General features: G+C 42.6%; 1 protein-coding gene across 5 annotated transcripts in view; it reads left to right on the forward strand.

Annotated features, from left to right (window-relative positions):
* The window catches only part of LOC118361163 (zinc finger MIZ domain-containing protein 1), a 241,955-nt gene that overhangs the window by 137,139 nt on the left and 84,760 nt on the right, over nucleotides 1-20,056 (forward strand). For all 5 annotated transcript variants that reach the window (XM_052475034.1, XM_052475016.1, XM_052475018.1 and 2 more), the window contains one exon: nucleotides 18,808-18,927. In XM_052475034.1, the coding sequence (XP_052330994.1) occupies nucleotides 18,859-18,927 (69 nt within the window). In that variant the 5' untranslated portion in view covers nucleotides 18,808-18,858. The remainder of the gene's footprint in view (nucleotides 1-18,807; nucleotides 18,928-20,056) is intronic.

The following is a 20,056-nucleotide window of genomic DNA, read 5'->3' on the forward strand; positions in this document are numbered from 1 at the left end:
CTCCGTATCTCTCCCTCTTCGGCTGGCGTGGCGCGCCAGAAAACTCATCTAAATGGAAAACACATTGTCTTCATTATTTTGCCCTGGCGCTCGCTGAAAGACTGGCGTTGTCATGGTAACAGCCATCTGAGTGAGCAGCTAGGAGAGGCCCAGGGGCTGAGGTTTAGGGCCAGACGAATGGAGAGAATAGAGAGAAGAGGGAGGAGAGAGGTAGGATGGGGGGACAGAGAGAGAGAGAAGGGGAACAGGGATGGATAGAGTGAGGGACAGATGGAAATGAGAGGAATGAGGAATGGAGAGACAGGAACGGGATGGAGAGGAATGGAAAGAATGAGAAGTGTGTGAGGAAGAGAGAAGGAGAGTGGGATGGAGAGACAGACAAACAGACACAAACAGAGAGAGATCAGGGTGCAGAGTGTCTGGGCAGAGCGTGTATTTCCAGCAGAGACAGACAATGAGCATAACCAGTGGTTCTCTGACTGCAGTTCAGACTCCTGATTCATATCAAGAGACTTCAGGGATGGAGGGTTCACCCTGTGTCCCAAATTACACCAAATTACACCATACACATCCCATTTGGCTCTGGTCAAAAGTAGTGCACTTGGTAGGGAAATATTGTGCCATTTGTGAAGCAGACAACATCTCAGGAAAGCTGTCTTTAGTGGCTTTTACTACAGCTTGCCTGCTAGCACTCAGATAACTCCGCAGTACTACGACTAAACTGTGTGTGTGTGTGTGTGTGTGTGTGTGTGTGTGTGTGTGTGTGTGTGTGTGTGTGTGTGTGTGTGTGTGTGTGTGTGTGTGTGTGTGTGTGTGTGTGAAGGACTGGTTGTTTAGAAGACACAGGGTTAAGACTGCTCCCATCCATACATAGTACATGTTCTCCACACAGTTTGTCTTAGGACACACACATACACACACACACACACACTGGCCTGAAGCCTCTCCAACCAACGCCCAGCAAGCTGCTGTTTATACACAGTAGTTCCTGTGAACACACACACTACCATACACAGAGGGAAGCCACAACCCTCAATGGAGAGAGCCACTTAGCAGCATTGCATACTTCTCCAGCCCTGTCTGTGTGTCATACACACAGACACACACAGACACATTTGTAATTACCCCCTACCTTTTCTGCAACAGCACAGTTATTGTATGGCCTCAGAGATTTTCAAGTGATTACATAAGTGCATCTAAAGCACAGTTTGCGTGCACACTTTGTTTGTGTTCGTGTGCTGTATGTTCAGTATGCGTGTTGTGTACATCATGTGAGTCAATGAATCCGGGAGTCTGGCATTAACAGTGTACTTCGTTACGGGTCTGGGTTCGCCTTGCCACATGTCATCCACAGAGATGAATGTTCTATACAACAGACGTACAGTAATTACACACTGTGCACACGCTTAGAAGGCCTTTCTCTCTCATTTAAAGTCTTATATTATAGCTATGTACAGTGTTGTAGCAATGTGCAAATAATTGATGTACAAAAGTAATGGCACACTGGAATTTCACCTCACGCACTCTTAGAAAAAAGGGTTCCAAAAGGGTTCTTCAGCTGTCCCCATAGGGGAACCCTTTTTGGTTCCAGGTAAAAAAAAATATTTAAAAAATGTGGTTCTAAGTGGAACCCCTCTGTACAAAAGGTTCTGCATAGAGCCCAAAAGGGTTCTACCTGCAACCACAAAGGGTTATTCAAAGGGTTCTCCTATGGGAACAGCTAAAGAACACTTTAAGGTTCTGAAAGGCACCTTTTTTCCAAGAGTGTAGATATGGGAGTTTATTAAAACTTCTTAGGGCTGCAATCCCGTTAACGGGATGATATGACAACAGCCAGTGAAAGTGCAGGGCGCCAAATTTAAAACAACAGAAACCTCATAATTAAAATTCCTCAAACATACATGTATTTTATACCGCTTTAAAGGTAATCTTGTTAATCCCGCCGCAGTGTCCGTTTTCAAATTGGCTTTACAGCGAAAGCACCACAAATGATTATGTTAAGTGACCACCAACTCACAGAAAAACCCAGACATTTTTCCAGCCAAAGAGAGGAGTCACAAAAAGCACAAATAGAGATAAAATGAATCACTAACCTTTGATGATCTTCATGAGATGACACTCATAGGACTTCATGTTACACAATACATGTATGTTTTGTTTGATAAAGTTCATATTTATATAAAAAATCGGAGTTTACATTGGCGCGTTACGTTCACTAGTTCCAAAATCATCCAATGATTTAGCATAGCCACATCAATTCAACAGAAATACTCATCATAAATGTAGATGAAAAAAAGTTATACACATGGAATTATAGATATACCTCTCCTTAATGCAACCGCTGTGTCAGATTTCAAAAAAACTTTATGGAAAAAGCAAACCATGCATTAATCCGAGACGGCGCTGAGAAAATAAATAAAATTATCCGCCATGTTGGAGTCAACAGAAATCAGAAATCACATTATAAATATTCCCTTACCTTTGATGGTCTTCATCAGAATGCACTCCCAGGAATCCTAGTTCCACAATAAATGCTTGATTTGTTCGATAATGCCCATTATTTATGTCCAAGTTGCTACTTTTGTTAGGGCTTAGGTATACAAATCCAAACGCTCGTGCAGGTCCATCCGAACGTCGGACGAAAACTTCAAAAAGTTATATTACAGGTCGAAGAAACTTGTCAAACTAAGTATAGAATCAATATTTAAGGTGTTATCGTAAATCTTCAATAAAGTTCCAACCGGAGAATTCCTTTGTGTGTAGAGAAGCCATGGAACGCAGGTCACTATCACGTGAATTGCGCATGATCAGCCCTTGGCTCTCTACCAGACACCTGGCTCATTCAGCTCCTATTCAGCCCCACAACACAGTAGAAGCCTCATTCAAGTTTCTAAAGACGGTTGACATCTAGTGGAAGCCCTAGAAAGTGCAACTTCATCCATATCCCACTGTGAATTCAATAGGGGCTGCGTTGAAAATCGACCAACCTCAGATTTCTCACTTCCTGTTTGGATTTCTTCTCAGGTTTTTGCCTGCCATATGAGTTCTGTTATACTCACAGACATCATTCAAACAGTTTTAGAAACTTCAGAGTGTTTTCTATCCAATACTAATAATATGCATATATTAGCAACTGGGACTGAGGAGCAGGCCTTTTACTCTGGGCACCTTTCATCCAAGCTACTCAATACTTTTTGTTTGGTTGAGTCTAATTGTGTTGCTGTCCTGGGGCTCTGTGGGGTCTGTTTGTGTTTGTGAACAGAGCCCCAGGACCAGCTTGCTGGGGGGATTCTTCTCTAGGTTCATTTCTCTGTATGTGATGGCTTTGTTATGGAAGGTTTGGAAATGGCTTTCTTTTAGGTGGTTGTAGAATTGAACAGCTCTTTTCTGGGTGTTGATAATTACCTGGTATCGTCTTAATTCTGCTCTGCATTCATTATTTGGTGTTTTACGTTGTATGCGGAGGATGTTTTCGCAGAATTCAGCATGCAGTGTCTCAACTTGGTGTTTGTCTCATTTTGTGACTTTTTGGTCTGTGAGCGGACCCCAGATCTCACATCCATAAATGGCCATGGGATTCATATCTGATTCAAGTATTTTTTGCCATATCCTAATTGGGATGTCGAATTTTACGTTGCTTTCGATGGCGTAGAAGGCCATTCTTGCCTTGTCTCTCTAATTGTGGAAGTTTTTCTCTCTCTCTCTCTCTCTCTCTCTCTCTCTCTCTCTCTCTCTCTCTCTCTCTGTGTCAAAGGGTATATGATTGCTGTTGGGTCAGCAGTTTGGTAATGCTGAAACTGAAGGACATGGTATTTCCCAGCTTACCCATTCAGCAATCACAGACTGTGTGTGTGTGAACTAACCGTCCTGTTGGAGAGAAGCCCTCTAGGTTAGCCTTACTCTGACCTCCCAGCCCTGGCCATCAATCACATTACACATTCTCCTCTCTCCCTGTCTCCTCTTCTGTCCTCTTGGCCTTGGCTAATTAGAAGGTTACGTGTACATCTTCTCCTCCATACCGGCATGGTTTGTAACTGTCGCCCAGTACATGGGTTATTATAGGATATGTAACATTGGCCTCTATTGTATTCTTCACCCTCACAGCCTAGTTCAGTGGGACAACAAGTCGTATCACATGTCCAATGGAATCCTCCCTTTTAGTCTGCCGGGACATACAATCTCCATCAGCAGTTATTTATAGTTCTACATTACTAGAACACAGGAACATTCTATAGAATACGTTTCTATGGCTTCATCTACTGTCATGTGATTCCTAAGTGCAGTTCAACTCATGGACGACCTGGTTTTGTAATTCATAGATGGCTTTCTGCATTGGTCTTCTGTGGCAGGGAAGGCACTTAAACACACACACATGGTTATGTCTGAACTGTTTTGAAAAAGTATAATAAAATCAAAGTATAAAAAACACACACACACACACACACACATACACGTGTGCAAGAACTCACACACCAATGAGCCTGTCCCCTACTCTCAGCACATGCAGTACTCAATGCTCTTCTATCTTATTCAATGTTTCACACACTGGTGGTATGGCCTCATAGTCCCTTAGGTATCTGGTGGCACATACCTGGTTTGCGCTGTGTGTGTGTGTGTGTGGGTGTGGGTGTGTGTGTGTGGGTGTGTGCGTACTGCTCTGTCCTAAATCTCTGTCCATATTTATAGCCAGCCAACAACTATCAGATATCATCAGACCCAGCTGGCTGCATTGCAGTGCCGGGTGTCACATAACTGGACATTACAGCACTGGTCACATGAGGTAAGCAAACAGAAGCATGAGTTGTTCTTTTGTGGTATAGCAATATTGGTATTGTTTACCCTTTTGTCAGAGGTATGACATTTTTGCAGTCTATGACTGGGGTAAATGCAGAGGTTTATGAAGTGTGTGTGTGTGTGTGTGTGTGTGTGTGTGTGTGTGTGTGTGTGTGTGTGTGTGTGTGTGTGTGTGTGTGTGTGTGTGTGTGTGTGTGTGTGTGTGTGTGTGTGTGTGTGTGTGTGTGTGTGTGTGTGTGTGTGTGTGTGTGTGTGTGTGTGTGTGTGTGTGTGTGTGTGTGCATGCGTGCGCGTGTGAGCGAGCGAGCTGAAGAGAGAGGGAAAGAGGCCAGCTCAGCTAAGTGGTCTGGATTGGCTTGTTTGGATACACATGACTGCAGAGAGAGCCAGAGAAAGTGAGAGGGAGAGAGAGAAGAGAATAAAGAGAGAGAGAGAGTCACTCTGTGCCTTGCTGCAGCCCAAACTACATTAGAGCACATTAATCCATTCCACTGGCTGTTATGGCTGCTCACTCACAGGGTCGGGGAAAGGAGGGAGGGATGGAGAGCGAGATGGAGCATGGCAGGACTTAGAGGAAGGAGAGGGGAGGGAGTGAGCATGACAGAACCTTAAATGAAGGAGAGAAGAGGGGAATATTGCTGTATAGACTGCTGAGGGATACAACACATACAAAGATGAACAGAACAGCAGAGTACCTTCTCTTCTCCACCTGTTCTCTTACCTCTCTCAGAGAGAGAGAGAGAGAGAGAGAGAGAGAGAGAGAGAGAGAGAGAGAGAGAGAGAGAGAGAGAGAGAGAGAGAGAGAGAGAGAGAGAGAGAGAGAGAGAGAGAGAGAGAGAGAGAGAGAGAGAGAGAGAGAGAGAGAGAGAGAGAGAGAAAGAGGAAAGAAGGAAAGAGAGAGAGAGAGAGAGAGAAAGAAGGAAAGAGAGAGAGAGAGAGAGAGAGAGAGAGAGAGAGAGAGAGAGAGAAAGAAAGAAGGAAAGAGAGAGAGAGAGAGAGAGAGAGAGAGAGAGAGAGAGAAGGAAAGAGAGAGAAAGAAGGAAAGAGAGAGGGGGAGGGAGAGGGAGAGAGAGAAAGAAGTAGTGATACTGTAGCTTCTCTCCTCTCACTCAAACTTGTGAATAATGCAGTCTTTCTCACTGTGCTCGTCAGACCAATGGGACTATGCAAACAGATCTAGGATCAGCATTATGATCTCAAAGGCAAAACTGATCCTTGATCAGCACTCCTACTGGGCCCCTTTCTCACATTTACACTGGAAATAAGAAATCACTCCCTCACGTGTGTGTGTGTGTGTGTGTGTGTGTGTGTGTGTGTGTGTGTGTGTGTGTGTGTGTGTGTGTGTGTGTGTGTGTGTGTGTGTGTGTGTGTGTGTGTGTGTGTGTGTGTGTGTGTGTGATATTATAAAGACATAATTTCCCTTCTCTCTGCAGTGTTGCTGGCCTCTCTTGGCCCCTGCCATACTCCAGTGATTTCATATTACTGAGATTGTGTCAGAGCAGTAATTTTTTGCCCCACTACCCCTTGGGTTGTTGTGCTCATTGCAGGGTATAGTGTGCGTGTGTGTGTGATGACTCATATACTGGAGGAAGCTCCGCAGGGTAGTCACTAGCTGGCACAGTACATTCTGATTTGACACCTAACCTTAGCCCTAACCTTAACCACACTGCTAAACGTATGCCTAACCTTAACCACATTGCTACACGTATGCCTAACCTTAACCACACTGCTAAACCTATGCCTAACCTTAAACACACTGCTAAACGTATGCCTAACCTTAACCACACTGCTAAACGTATGCCTAACCTTAACCACACTGCTAAACGTATGCCTAACCTTAAACACACTGCTAAACGTATGCCTAACCTTAACCACACTGCTAAACGTATGCCTAACCTTAACCACACTGATAAACGTATGCCTAACCTTAACCACACTGCTAAACGTATGCCTAACCTTAACCACACTGCTAAACGTATGCCTAACCTTAACCCCACTGATAAACGTATGCCTAACCTTAACCACACTGCTAAATGTATGCCTAACCTTAACCACACTGATAAACGTATGCCTAACCTTAACCACACTGATAAACGTATGCATAACCTTAACCACACTGCTAAATGTATGCCTAACCTTAACCACACTGCTAAATGTATGCCTAACCTTAACCACACTGCTAAATGTATGCCTAACCTTAACCACACTGATAAACGTATGCATAACCTTAACCACACTGATAAACGTATGCCTAACCTAACCACACTGATAAACGTATGCATAACATGCTGACCACACCGCTAAATTTAAACATACATGTTATTCAATTATTGCACCCACACTGCTGGCGCGAGCCAACGAACGTCTGCATTGCCAAGCGCTAAAATAGAAGTCAGTTATATTTGTGACGCTGAAGTTCTGCCTCTCCCATCTCCTCATTGGTTTATAGAAGCAGATACCCACGTGCCATCTCCTCATTGGTTATACCCACGTGAGTGATTGAAAGATGAACTGAGTTTGGTCGGTCGTCGTGGTAACTATGAAAGTTAGATGCCAATTGCCATATAAAGTCCAAAGAAGAAATGGCCTGGAAGGAGGAGAGATGATTAGAAATGATTCTGTTGACCGTTTTATGAGTTGATTAATTGTCAGAGTAGAGGACCTTGTATTTCAGGTAAAATAACAACTCAATGTTTATATCCCAGGACAAATTAGCTAGCAACAGCAAGCTAGATAAAAAAAAGGATTTGCAGACAATCATAAAGAAGTATTCATCATTGTTTAAGAGAGATTCTAGTAAAGGGAGGTAAATCTGAATATTGAAGAGTATAGTTCATAAGAGTACCGCTATATTGCAGTAGTATATTGAACAGCAGTCATGCTGTAAAGTTGTTATGTAGGTTTTATTAAGGGTTTTATGAGATATTCTGTATACTACTGAGCCAGGGAGTGGAGTCAAAAACCGGACTGATGCTATGTTTCTGTTAGTCACTTAATTTGATTTTATTTAGTAATGTGTGTTTTCTGAGCTAAGCTATAGCACTGGCACTATATGGCCTCCTGTAGTGTTAAGGAGACCTGTTATGCTGTTAGATTCATGTTCAGGGGCCGCATTTATAAATGTTGCGTAAGTACAAAGAATACCCCAAAACATGCATGTTCTAGTTTTCATGAAAAAGTTGGCATTTATATAAACTGAACTTGACTTGAGAATGTGCTTAACTCCCCACAAACTTTAGACCATGCATATGCTCAATATCTAGTGGTTAAAGTGTTCTATTGCAAGCAGGCATGTACTGAAAGTAGGCTGCCAGGAGCCATATGCTGTCAGATTTAGGCTTTTCGCACTGTTTTATTTTTGGAATGTAAAATAATTAGACCTATGAATCTATTTCCTTATTATTTTATTAATGATTGCAGTAGCCTAGATTACTGTATTATAATTTTTTTGTAGCCTAGACAACGTTTCAGAATTTGCGGGCAGTCCAGCATATTTTGGTTGAGGGAAAAGTCTATGCAAAACATGTTGAATTCAAACGTTATGCTGACAGGTCCACAACAATTTGCCTTTTTTTTTTTTCCATACACTGTCAGTCCTTTGCCAAATACAACATAAGTTACTGCAAATTATTAAAACATTCTGCCAACACTGCATGGTCCTTCTGTAGCTCAGTTGGTAGAGCATGGCGCTTGTAACGCCAGGGTAGTGGTTTCGATTCCCGGGACCACCCATACGTAGAATGTATGCACACATGACTGTAAGTCGCTTTGGATAAAAGCGTCTGCTAAATGGCATATATTATTATTATTATTATAAATAGGACAAATTAGCTAGCAACAGCAAGCTAGATAAATAGGACAAATTAGCTACCAACAGCAAGCTAGATAAATAGGACAAATTAGCTAGCAACAGCAAACTAGATAAATAGGACAAATTAGCTAGCAACAGCAAACTAGATAAATAGGACAAATTAGCTAGCAACTGCAAGCTAGATAAATAGGACAAATTAGCTAGCAACAGCAAGCTAGATAAATAGGACAAATTAGCTAGCAACAGCAAGCTAGATAAATAGGACAAATTAGCTAGCAACTGCAAGCTAGATAAATAGGACAAATTAGCTAGCAACAGCAAGCTAGATAAATAGGACAAATTAGCTAGCAACAGCAAGCTAGATAAATAGGACAAATTAGCTAGCAACAGCAAGCTAGATAAATAGGACAAATTAGCTAGCAACAGCAAGCTAGATAAATAGGACAAATTAGCTAGCAACTGCAAGCTAGATAAATAGGACAAATTAGCTAGCAACAGCAAGCTAGATAAATAGGACAAATTAGCTAGCAACAGCAAGCTAGATAAATAGGACAAATTAGCTAGCAACAGCAAGCTAGATAAATAGGACAAATTAGCTAGCAACAGCAAGCTAGATAAATAGGACAAATTAGCTAGCAACTGCAAGCTAGATAAATTACCATAAATGTTTAATGCTTTTCGGCCTGTCCCAAAATGACTATAATTGGTTCAGAGTTTGTTTTGATATTTTAACCAGCATGGCGTATTCGCGTTTGGTGTGGAGGACAAAATCATTTTGCACACGATTGGCCGGTTTGGGTACGGTGTAAATTTAACCACACTGCTAAACGTATGCCTAACCTTAACCACACTGCTAAACGTATGCCTAACCTTAACCACACTGCTAAACGTATGCCTAACCTTAACCACACTGCTAAATGTATGCCTAACCTTAACCACACTGATAAACGTATGCCTAACCTTAACCACACTGCTAAATGTATGCCTAACCTTAACCACACTGCTAAACGTATGCCTAACCTTAACCACACTGCTAAATGTATGCCTAACCTTAACCACACTGCTAAACGTATGCCTAACCTTAACCACATTGCTACACGTATGCCTAACCTTAACCACACTGATAAACGTATGCCTAACCTTAACCACACTGCTAAACGTATGCCTAACCTTAACCACACTGATAAACGTATGCCTAACCTTAACCACACTGCTAAACGTATGCCTAACCTTAACCACACTGATAAACGTATGCCTAACCTTAACCACACTGATAAACGTATGCCTAACCTTAACCACACTGCTAAACGTATGCCTAACCTTAACCACACTGCTAAACGTATGCCTAACCTTAACCACACTGATAAACGTATGCCTAACCTTAACCACACTGATAAACGTATGCCTAACCTTAACCACACTGCTAAACGTATGCCTAACCTTAACCACACTGCTAAACCTATGCCTAACCTTAACCACATTGCTAAACCTATGCCTAACCTTAACCACACTGCTAAACGTATGCCTAACCTTAACCACACTGCTAAATGTATGCCTAACCTTAACCACACTGCTAAACGTATGCCTAACCTTAACCACACTGCTAAACGTATGCCTAACCTTAACCACACTGCTAAACGTATGCCTAACCTTAACCACACTGCTAAATGTATGCCTAACCTTAACCACATTGCTAAACGTATGCCTAACCTTAACCACACTGCTAAATGTATGCCTAACCTTAACCACATTGCTAAACGTATGCCTAACCTTAACCACACTGCTAAATGTATGCCTAACCTTAACCACATTGCTAAACGTATGCCTAACCTTAACCACACTGCTAAATGTATGCCTAACCTTAACCACATTGCTAAACGTATGCCTAACCTTAACCACACTGCTAAATGTATGCCTAACCTTAACCACATTGCTAAACGTATGCCTAACCTTAACCACACTGCTAAATGTATGCCTAACCTTAACCACATTGCTAAACGTATGCCTAACCTTAACCACATTGCTAAACGTATGCCTAACCTTAACCACACTGCTAAATGTATGCCTAACCTTAACCACATTGCTAAACGTATGCCTAACCTTAACCACACTGCTAAATGTATGCCTAACCTTAACCACATTGCTAAATGTATGCCTAACCTTAACCACACTGCTAAATGTATGCCTAACCTTAACCACATTGCTAAACGTATGCCTAACCTTAACCACACTGCTAAACGTATGCCTAACCTTAACCACACTGCTAAACCTATGCCTAACCTTAACCACATTGCTAAACGTATGCCTAACCTTAACCACACTGCTAAATGTATGCCTAACCTTAAACACACTGCTAAACGTATGCCTAACCTTAACCACATTGCTAAATGTATGCCTAACCTTAACTACACTGATAAACGTATGCCTAACCTTAACCACACTGATAAACGTATGCCTAACCTTAAATTAAGACCAAAAAGCAACAAAAAATAAAATTGTGCATTTTGGTGATATATAAACAATTTTTACTTTGCCTGTGTGTGTGTGTGTGTGTGTGTGTGTGTGTGTGTGTGTGTGTGTGTGTGTGTGTGTGTGTGTGTGTGTGTGTGTGTGTGGTTGGGGGGGGTGTCTATGTGTGTGGGGGTATGTGTGGGTGGTAGGGGTCTTTGTGTTTTTGGGTGTGTGTGGGGGTATGTGTTGGTGGGGGTCTTTGTGTTTTGGGGTGTGTGTGGGGGTGTGTGGATGGGTGGGAGTCTTTGTGTTTTGGGGTGTGTGGGGGTATGTGTGGGTGGGGGGGGGTCTTTATGTTTTGGGGTGTGTTTGGGGGTATGTGTGGGTGGTAGGGGTCTTTGTGTTTTTGGGTGTGTGTGGGGGTATGTGTGTGTGGGGGGGGGTATTTGTGTTTTGGGGTGGTGGGGGTATGTGTGGGTGGGGGGCTTTGTGTTTTGGGGTGTGTGTGGGTGGGTCGGGTCTTTGTGTTTTGGGGTGTGTGTGGGTGGGGGGCTTTGTGTTTTGGGGTGTGTGTGGGTGGGGGGGGCTTTGTGTTTTGGGGTGTGTGTGGGTGGGGAGGGTCTTTGTGTTTTGGGGGTGGGTTGGTGGGGGGGTCTTTGTGTTTTGGGGTGTGTGGGGGGTCTTTATGTTTTGGGGTGTGTGTGGGGGTAGGTGTGGGTGGTAGGGGTCTTTGTTTTGGGGTGTGTGTGGGGGTATGTGTGGGTGGGGGGGGGTCTTTGTGTTTTGGGGTGTATGTGGGGGTATGTGTGGGTGGGGTGGGGGGCCTTTGTGTTTTGGGGTGTGTGTGTGTGGGGGGTCTTTGTGTTTTGGGGTGTGTGTGGGTGGGGGGGGCTTTGTGTTTTGGGGTGTGTGTGGGTGGGGGGGCCTTTGTGTTTTTGGGGTGTGTGTGGGTGGGCGGGGGCCTTTGTGTTTTGGGGTGTGTGTGTGGGTGGGGGGGCCTTTGTGTTTTGGGGTGTGTGTGGGTGAGGGGGCTTTGTGTTTTGAGGTGTGTGTGGTTGTGTTTCTAGTAGCTTCACTACAGTATTGGTGGGGTTTTATGGTTTGTTAAGTTATTATGATTCACATCCGCTTCCTGTTGCTTTCATGGCTTGTAATATGCACAACATATTGTGTGTGTGAACATGTTGGTATGTGTGTGTGTTTGTGTAAGCCTGGGAAGTTGAACTCGACATAGCTGATGAGGTTATTGAGGAGGCAGCTCCTCAGTGAACACACACACAGTGTGAAACACATTTTGGGACTAAATCAATGTACCCTGAAAAAATCAGATGATGGACCATTATTTCTCAGTGTTATTTTGATAGTGAGGACATGGAGTGTAGCTAGCTGTGTTTGTGCTGAGTTATTTAACCCATGTTCTTTCAGTCCTTAGTCTGGGAGGGAAAAGGAGCGGGTGCTAGGTAGCCTAATGGTTAGAGCGTTGGGTTCAAATACCCAAGCCGACAAGGTGAAGATCAAGGGTTAAGCCTTTGATCAAGGCACTTAACACAAATTTGGAACACACCTGGTTGATCCTTGTCCACGATTGAGTCGCAATGAGTTTCACTCCTATCAGCTAAAAACCAGAAGAAGAGGCTCCAGTGGGCACATGATAACCAACACTGGACAATTGAGGAGTGGACAAACATCACCTGGACCATGACAGTGAGTTCAGTTTATTTGGAGGTACCTGCACAGTCCCCAGACCTCAACCCTATAGAGCATCTATGGGATGAGATGGAACGGGCGGTTGTTTCACAGCATCAATGTACCGCCGTCCAATCTGCAGCAACTGCTTGACGCCATCGGGTCAACATCCCTGTGGACCTTGTAGAATGCCCCGAAAAACTCAGGCTGTTCTGGATGCAAAGGGGGGTCCGACCCAGTACGAGATGGTTGTACCTAATAAACTGTCCAGTGACAGCACAACATATTTCTGGGGGGAGGGAGAGGAGCGAGAGGAAAAGAGAGAAGAAGATAGGAGAGGAGGGTTAGAGAGAATGATGGTGTGTCAGACAGACAAAATGAACACATCCTACCTACATCACAGAAACAGCCCCCTCCCAGATCCTTCCCTCCCATGTAGAACCTTGTTTTCACCTCGCTTGGTTCCCCTCAGACGTGGAGGGTCCTGCTATAGAGATCACAAACAAAGGCATTGCCTACAGGGGGGAGATGGAGAGAAAGAGAGGCAGAGAGAGGTTGTGGAGAGAGGGGGGCTGAGTCGAAGATTGAGAAAGCGAGGTTGGGTTGGGGGGGGCTGAAGCCCTCTTCCTATCTCTCTCCATTTCTCTTCATCTCTTTTTCTCCATCCTTCTCTTTCTCCCTGGTTTTGTGGTTTGTGATGGAGGTGTGAGGGACAGCATTAAAGCATGGGGTTGGAAGGGGAAACAGTTCATCAATAGCCACAAGGTCAGACAGTGGAGCAGCGGTTAGAGGGCTGGGGAGTCAGTATGCCCCTGCTTGTAGTGCACTGATCTACTGCAGGTCTGCCTTGCTGCAGTTCTGAGTGTCTGCAGGTTTGCTTGTTTTCAAGTCTGCAAGGCTGGTGGGCTGCATTGGGGGAGGAGGGTTGGAGTGTGCCCTACTAATGGTCTCCAGATCTGCAGGTCTGTTTGGCTGCAGGTCTAAGCGGCTGCGGCTCTGAGAGGCTGCGGTGCGGTGGGGGGATTTGTAGCGCTTGTAAAGGCTACAGACAGAGTGATGTTATGTGAGAAGGCTGGGAAGGATTGCAGTGGGAGAGAGTGGGGAGACACCTCCTGGTCACTTCGTGTAACTGCGGACACTGCTCTGTTCTGAGGACACTCCTTTGCCAGATTTGAAGCGCTGATCTGCTCCACTGTCTTTCCACCAGATATCATGGAATACACTGATTTGCTGATGAGACTAGATACTATATTATTGTGATTACAACAATGTCAATGTATGTTTTGCACTTTTACGTGACAAGGTCACTGTTACAGTAGATGATGTCGTGTTTTTTGGGGTCATATGGATCATGGCTCTGTAGTTTTCTGTGTTTTGTCCAACGGTTTCCCAGGTCCTAAGCAAGTGAGTTCTCAATGAGAATGCAATCATTTTAGTAGACTATATTCTTCTTTTAGTAGACTATATACTTATTTTAGTAGACTATATACTTCTTTTAGTAGACTATATTCTTCTTTTAGTAGACTATATTCTTATTTTAGTAGACTATATTCTTCTTTTAGTAGACTATATACTTCTTTTAGTAGACTATATTCTTCTTTTAGTAGACTATATACTTCTTTTAGTAGACTATATTCTTCTTTTAGTAGACTATATTCTTCTTTGAGTAGACTATATTCTTCTTTTAGTAGACTATATTCTTCTTTGAGTAGACTATATTCTTCTTTTAGTAGACTATATTCTTCTTTTAGTAGACTATATTCTTCTTTTAGTAGACTATATTCTTCTTTTAGTAGACTATATTCTTCTTTGAGTAGACTATATTCTTATTTGAGTAGACTATATACTTCTTTTAGTAGACTATATACTTATTTTAGTAGACTATATACTTCTTTTAGTAGACTAAATACTTCTTTTAGTAGACTATATTCTTCTTTTAGTAGACTATATTCTTCTTTGAGTAGACTATATACTTCTTTTAGTAGACTATATACTTATTTTAGTAGACTATATACTTCTTTTAGTAGACTATATTCTTCTTTGAGTAGACTATATACTTCTTTTAGTAGACTATATACTTCTTTTAGTAGACTATATACTTCTTTTAGTAGACTATAGACTTCTTTTAGTAGACTATATTCTTCTTTTAGTAGACTATATTCTTCTTTTAGTAGACTATATTCTTCTTTTAGTAGACTATATTCTTCTTTTAGTAGACTATATACTTCTTTTAGTAGACTATATACCTCTTTTAGTAGACTATATACTTATTTTAGTAGACTATATACTTATTTTAGTAGACTATATTCTTATTTTAGTAGACTATATTCTTATTTTAGTAGACTATATACTTCTTTGAGTGGGCTATATGCTTTGAGTAGACTATATACTTCTTTTAGTAGACTATATACTTATTTTAGTAGACTATATACTTCTTTTAGTAGACTATATTCTTCTTTTAGCAGACTATATACTTCTTTTAGTAGACTATATACTTCTTTGAGTAGACTATATACTTATTTTAGTAGACTATAAACTTCTTTTAGTAGACTATATACTTCTTTTAGTAGACTATATACTTCTTTGAGTAGACTATATACTTATTTTAGTAGACTATAAACTTCTTTTAGTAGACTATATACTTCTTTTAGTAGACTATATAGTTCTTTGAGTAGACTATATACTTCTTTTAGTAGACTATATACTTCTTTTCGTAGACTATATACTTCTTTGAGTAGACTATATACTTCTTTTAGTAGACTATATACTTCTTTTAGTAGACTATATTCTTCTTTTAGTAGACTATATACTTCTTTTAGTAGACTATATACTTCTTTTAGTAGACTATATACTTCTTTTAGTAGACTATATACTTCTTTTAGTAGACTATATACTTCTTTTAGTGGACTATATTCTTCTTTTAGTAGACTATATACTTCTTTTAGTAGACTATATACTTATTTTAGTAGACTATATACTATATACTTATTTTAGTGGACTATATTCTTCTTTTAGTAGACTATATACTTCTTTTAGTAGACTATATACTTCTTTTAGTAGACTATATACTTCTTTTAGTAGACTATATACTTATTTTAGTAGACTATATTCTTCTTTTAGTAGACTATATTCTTCTTTTAGTAGACTATATACTTCTTTTAGTAGACTATATACTTCTTTTAGTAGACTATATACTTCTTTTAGTAGACTATATACTTATTTTAGTAGACTATATACTTATTTTAGTAGACTATATACTTATTTTAGTAGACTATATTCTTCTTTTAGTAGACTATATACTTCTTTTAGTAGACTATATACTTCTTTGAGTGGGCTATATACTGCTTTTAGTAGACTATATTCCAGATAATTCTACTCCAATAATCCCTAATCTCCTAGGTTTAGAAACACATACACTCTTTTACCTCCGATAGGTGTCCCTTTGAAGTTTTACGTTGAGCTTAATGAACGTTAAGCTCAAAGGTGTGTGTGTGAGTGTTTTCTCCTCCCGAGCCTTAAATGCAATAAGATTCAGTCCCCAACGCTCCTGTGCTGAGAAACATCTCTTCTCCCTTTCTCCCCCTCTTTCTTTTCCTCGTTTCCTCCCTCACTTTCTCTCCCCTGCCACCTTCACCTTCTCTTCCACCCTTTTCCTTTCTTCCTCTGTCCCATCCATCTCAGTCTGTCCATCTTTCTGATCCTCCCCTTCCATTCCCCCCTCCATCTCCTTCTCACCTCTCCCACTCTGTCTCCCCCCTGTGCCTCTCTCCTTCTCAGCATGGGCTCTTAAAATTAAGCCTTTATCAGCTCTGTGCAACGCTGTAGAACCCCGGCTCCCCCAGTGCATCATGGGGGATTATTTCGCTATGTTCTTTGTATTGAGGAATTTGTAGCCGTGATGGAGATAAACGTTATGGAGGAAGTGATGGGGATGGAGGAGTGACTGACTTACCGGCAATACATCTACTAATCTATCCTCTCCTCTCTCTTAGAGCCGCATGGCCTCGTGAATTACAGAGAGAGGGATAGACAGGGAGGGAGCGGGGAGAGGTAGTAAGAGAGGGTTAGAGGGAAAGAGAGATAAGGAGGAGAAAGGTAGAGCGAGGGATGGCGATAGAGAGAGGGAGGGAGGGATAGGGACAGAGAGCAAGACAAAGAGAGGTGGGATATACAGGTGGGGAGAGAGATGGAAGGGACAGCAGGAGTGAACGAGACAGAGAGAGAGGCTGTGCTGTCTGCTGTGAGGAGTAGCAGTACTAGTAAATCAGTCTAGAGGGGCAGACAGGATTGATAACCTTGAACAGGAGGTGTGCTGCTGCCTGTCTCTTTACTGGGAGATAATGGTTACAGTGATGTCCCCCAGGGGTTTGCGGGGGACTTCTCCCCCCTGAGTGATGTGTAATTGAGACCTGGAGTTTTGTTGGACAAGTAGTTCATGTAGATGATGGTTGTCATCGATGGGCTTCTTTATTTTCTTGCTCGGTTACACTCGGGTTGTTTTGGTGGTATGATCTGGGATGTATTCCAACATCACTGGATTGCTGAGTAACATCAAATTGAGTAATCAAGTAGCTAACTAGCAAAACATTTTTATTTGGTTCTGGATTCCGAGATTACTCCTGTCTTTACAATGTTATGTCCTAACCAGGCTGTTTATCTGCCTCTCTTGTCTCCAAACAACCTGTCCCCTAACCAAGCTGTATATCTCTCAGTCCCTAACCAAGCTGTATATCTCTCAGTCCCTAACCAAGCTGTATATCTCTCAGTCCCTAACCAAGCTGTATATCTCTCAGTCCCTAACCAAGCTGTATATCTCTCAGTCCCTAACCAAGCTGTATATCTCTCAGTCCCTAACCAAGCTGTATATCTCTCAGTCCCTAACCAAGCTGTATATCTCTCAGTCCCTAACCAAGCTGTATATCTCTCAGTCCCTAACCAAGCTGTATATCTCTCAGTCCCTAACCAAGCTGTATATCTCTCAGTCCCTAACCAAGCTGTATATCTCTCAGTCCCTAACCAAGCTGTATATCTCTCAGTCCCTAACCAAGCTGTATATCTCTCAGTCCCTAACCAAGCTGTATATCTCTCAGTCCCTAACCAAGCTGTATATCTCTCAGTCCCTAACCAAGCTGTATATCTCTCAGTCCCTAACCAAGCTGTATATCTCTCAGTCCCTAACCAAGCTGTATATCTCTCAGTCCCTAACCAAGCTGTATATCTCTCAGTCCCTAACCAAGCTGTATATCTCTCAGTCCCTAACCAAGCTGTATATCTCTCAGTCCCTAACCAAGCTGTATATCTCTCAGTCCCTAACCAAGCTGTATATCTCTCAATCCCTAACCAAGCTGTATATCTCTCAGTCCCTAACCAAGCTGTATATCTCTCAGTCCCTAACCAAGCTGTATATCTCTCAGTCCCTAACCAAGCTGTATATCTCTCAGTCCCTAACCAAGCTGTATATCTCTGTCCCTAACCAAGCTGTATATCTCTCAGTCCCTAACCAAGCTGCATATCTCTCAGTCCCTAACCAGGCTGTATATCTCTCAGTCCCTAACCAAGCTGTATATCTCTCAGTCCCTAACCAAGCTGTATATCTCTCAGTCCCTAACCAAGCTGTATATCTCTCAGTCCCTAACCAAGCTGTATATCTCTCAGTCCCTAACCAAGCTGTATATCTCTCAGTCCCTAACCAAGCTGTATATCTCTCAGTCCCTAACCAAGCTGTATATCTCTCAGTCCCTAACCAAGCTGTATATCTCTCAGTCCCTAACCAAGCTGTATATCTCTCAGTCCCTAACCAAGCTGTATATCTCTCAGTCCCTAACCAAGCTGTATATCTCTCAGTCCCTAACCAAGCTGTATATCTCTCAGTCCCTAACCAAGCTGTATATCTCTCAGTCCCTAACCAAGCTGTATATCTCTCAGTCCCTAACCAAGCTGTATATCTCTCAGTCCCTAACCAAGCTGTATATCTCTCAGTCCCTAACCAAGCTGTATATCTCTCAGTCCCTAACCAAGCTGTATATCTCTCAGTCCCTAACCAAATCGAACTCCTTGTCTTCCAGAGTGTTGATGGCGTCACGTTAGGCTAGAGGAAGCAGGAAGCAGTCATCAAGATGAACGCGTTGCCGTCGATGGACCGGCACATCCAGCAGACCAACGACAGGCTGCTGTGTATCAAACAGGTGAGACATAAGCAACTGACACCAAGGTTGTGGGTTCAAAACATGGAGGGGTCAAATTCCCTCACGGTGTGTATCATCTCTAAGTTGTCTGCATGCTAAGTGGCATTGGCAGATATTTCAAAAAGAAGGATTGCTTGGATCAAAGGGTATTTTTAAAGTACAGTAGATCCCTGATGTCTGTACTGCCCCTTGCTCTTGTCAATCCTCTCCAATGCGACGAGGAGAGACTCCTCCAGTCTACAGCTGCTCTCTCTCTCCACACACACACCATACCGCCTTATATGGCCATCTGTTAGCCTTCCCATTAGCTACAGTTACACAGATCAGGTTGCACTGGGGCTGAGAGAGAGGAGAGCAGAAGACAAGAGAGAAAGAGAGAGAGAGAGAGAGAGAGAGAGAGAGAGGGATGCCCTGTTAAGTGCAAGAGACTGCTCTCTCAAACTCCTGTCTCTTGCACATACTCTTTAGGTGATCTCTCTCTGTTTTAGTCTCGTCCATTCTCTCTATCTCTCTCCAACTCCTGTCTTCCTCTCATTCTCTCCCTGATTCACTGACGTCTTGTTCTGTAATAGATAGCTCTGCCCTGAGACCTAAGAGCGAGTGAGTACAGATGTCTGCCCACATGCTACTGGTGGGTTATTGTTTTGGTTTGGGGTCCTGGCGAAGGGCCAGAAGGCTGAGCTGTTTTCTACTCAGGCAGGTAGTGAACAGCCTGATCCCCAGACGGGGTAAACACGGACATTCAGTGGAGGACCGGAAGGCTTTGATGTCTGTCTGCCTGTAATGCTGCAGACATCTCTCTCTCTCTCTCTCTCTCTCTCTCTCTCTCTCTCTCTCTCTCTCTCTCTCTCTCTCTCTCTCTCTCTCTCTCTCTCCCTCCTGCTCTCCATTTACATCCCAAAACAACACAGACAGACTCCTCTAATACAGTATGATCCCTCTCACACTGGAGATGTAGGCTCTTTGATTCACATCAACCAGCAATAATGTCATTATCCCACTAATCTAGCCCTATCCCCTACCTCCCTCTCCATCTCTCCATCTCCCTTCCCTCCTCATCTCTGTCTCCATTCCGTGTCTTTAACATATCTCGTCTCCATCTCCCCTCCCTCTTTCTCATCTCTGCATC

The sequence above is a fragment of the Oncorhynchus keta genome, chromosome 2 (assembly GCF_023373465.1).
Source record: "Oncorhynchus keta strain PuntledgeMale-10-30-2019 chromosome 2, Oket_V2, whole genome shotgun sequence".
Taxonomy (NCBI): domain Eukaryota; kingdom Metazoa; phylum Chordata; class Actinopteri; order Salmoniformes; family Salmonidae; genus Oncorhynchus; species Oncorhynchus keta.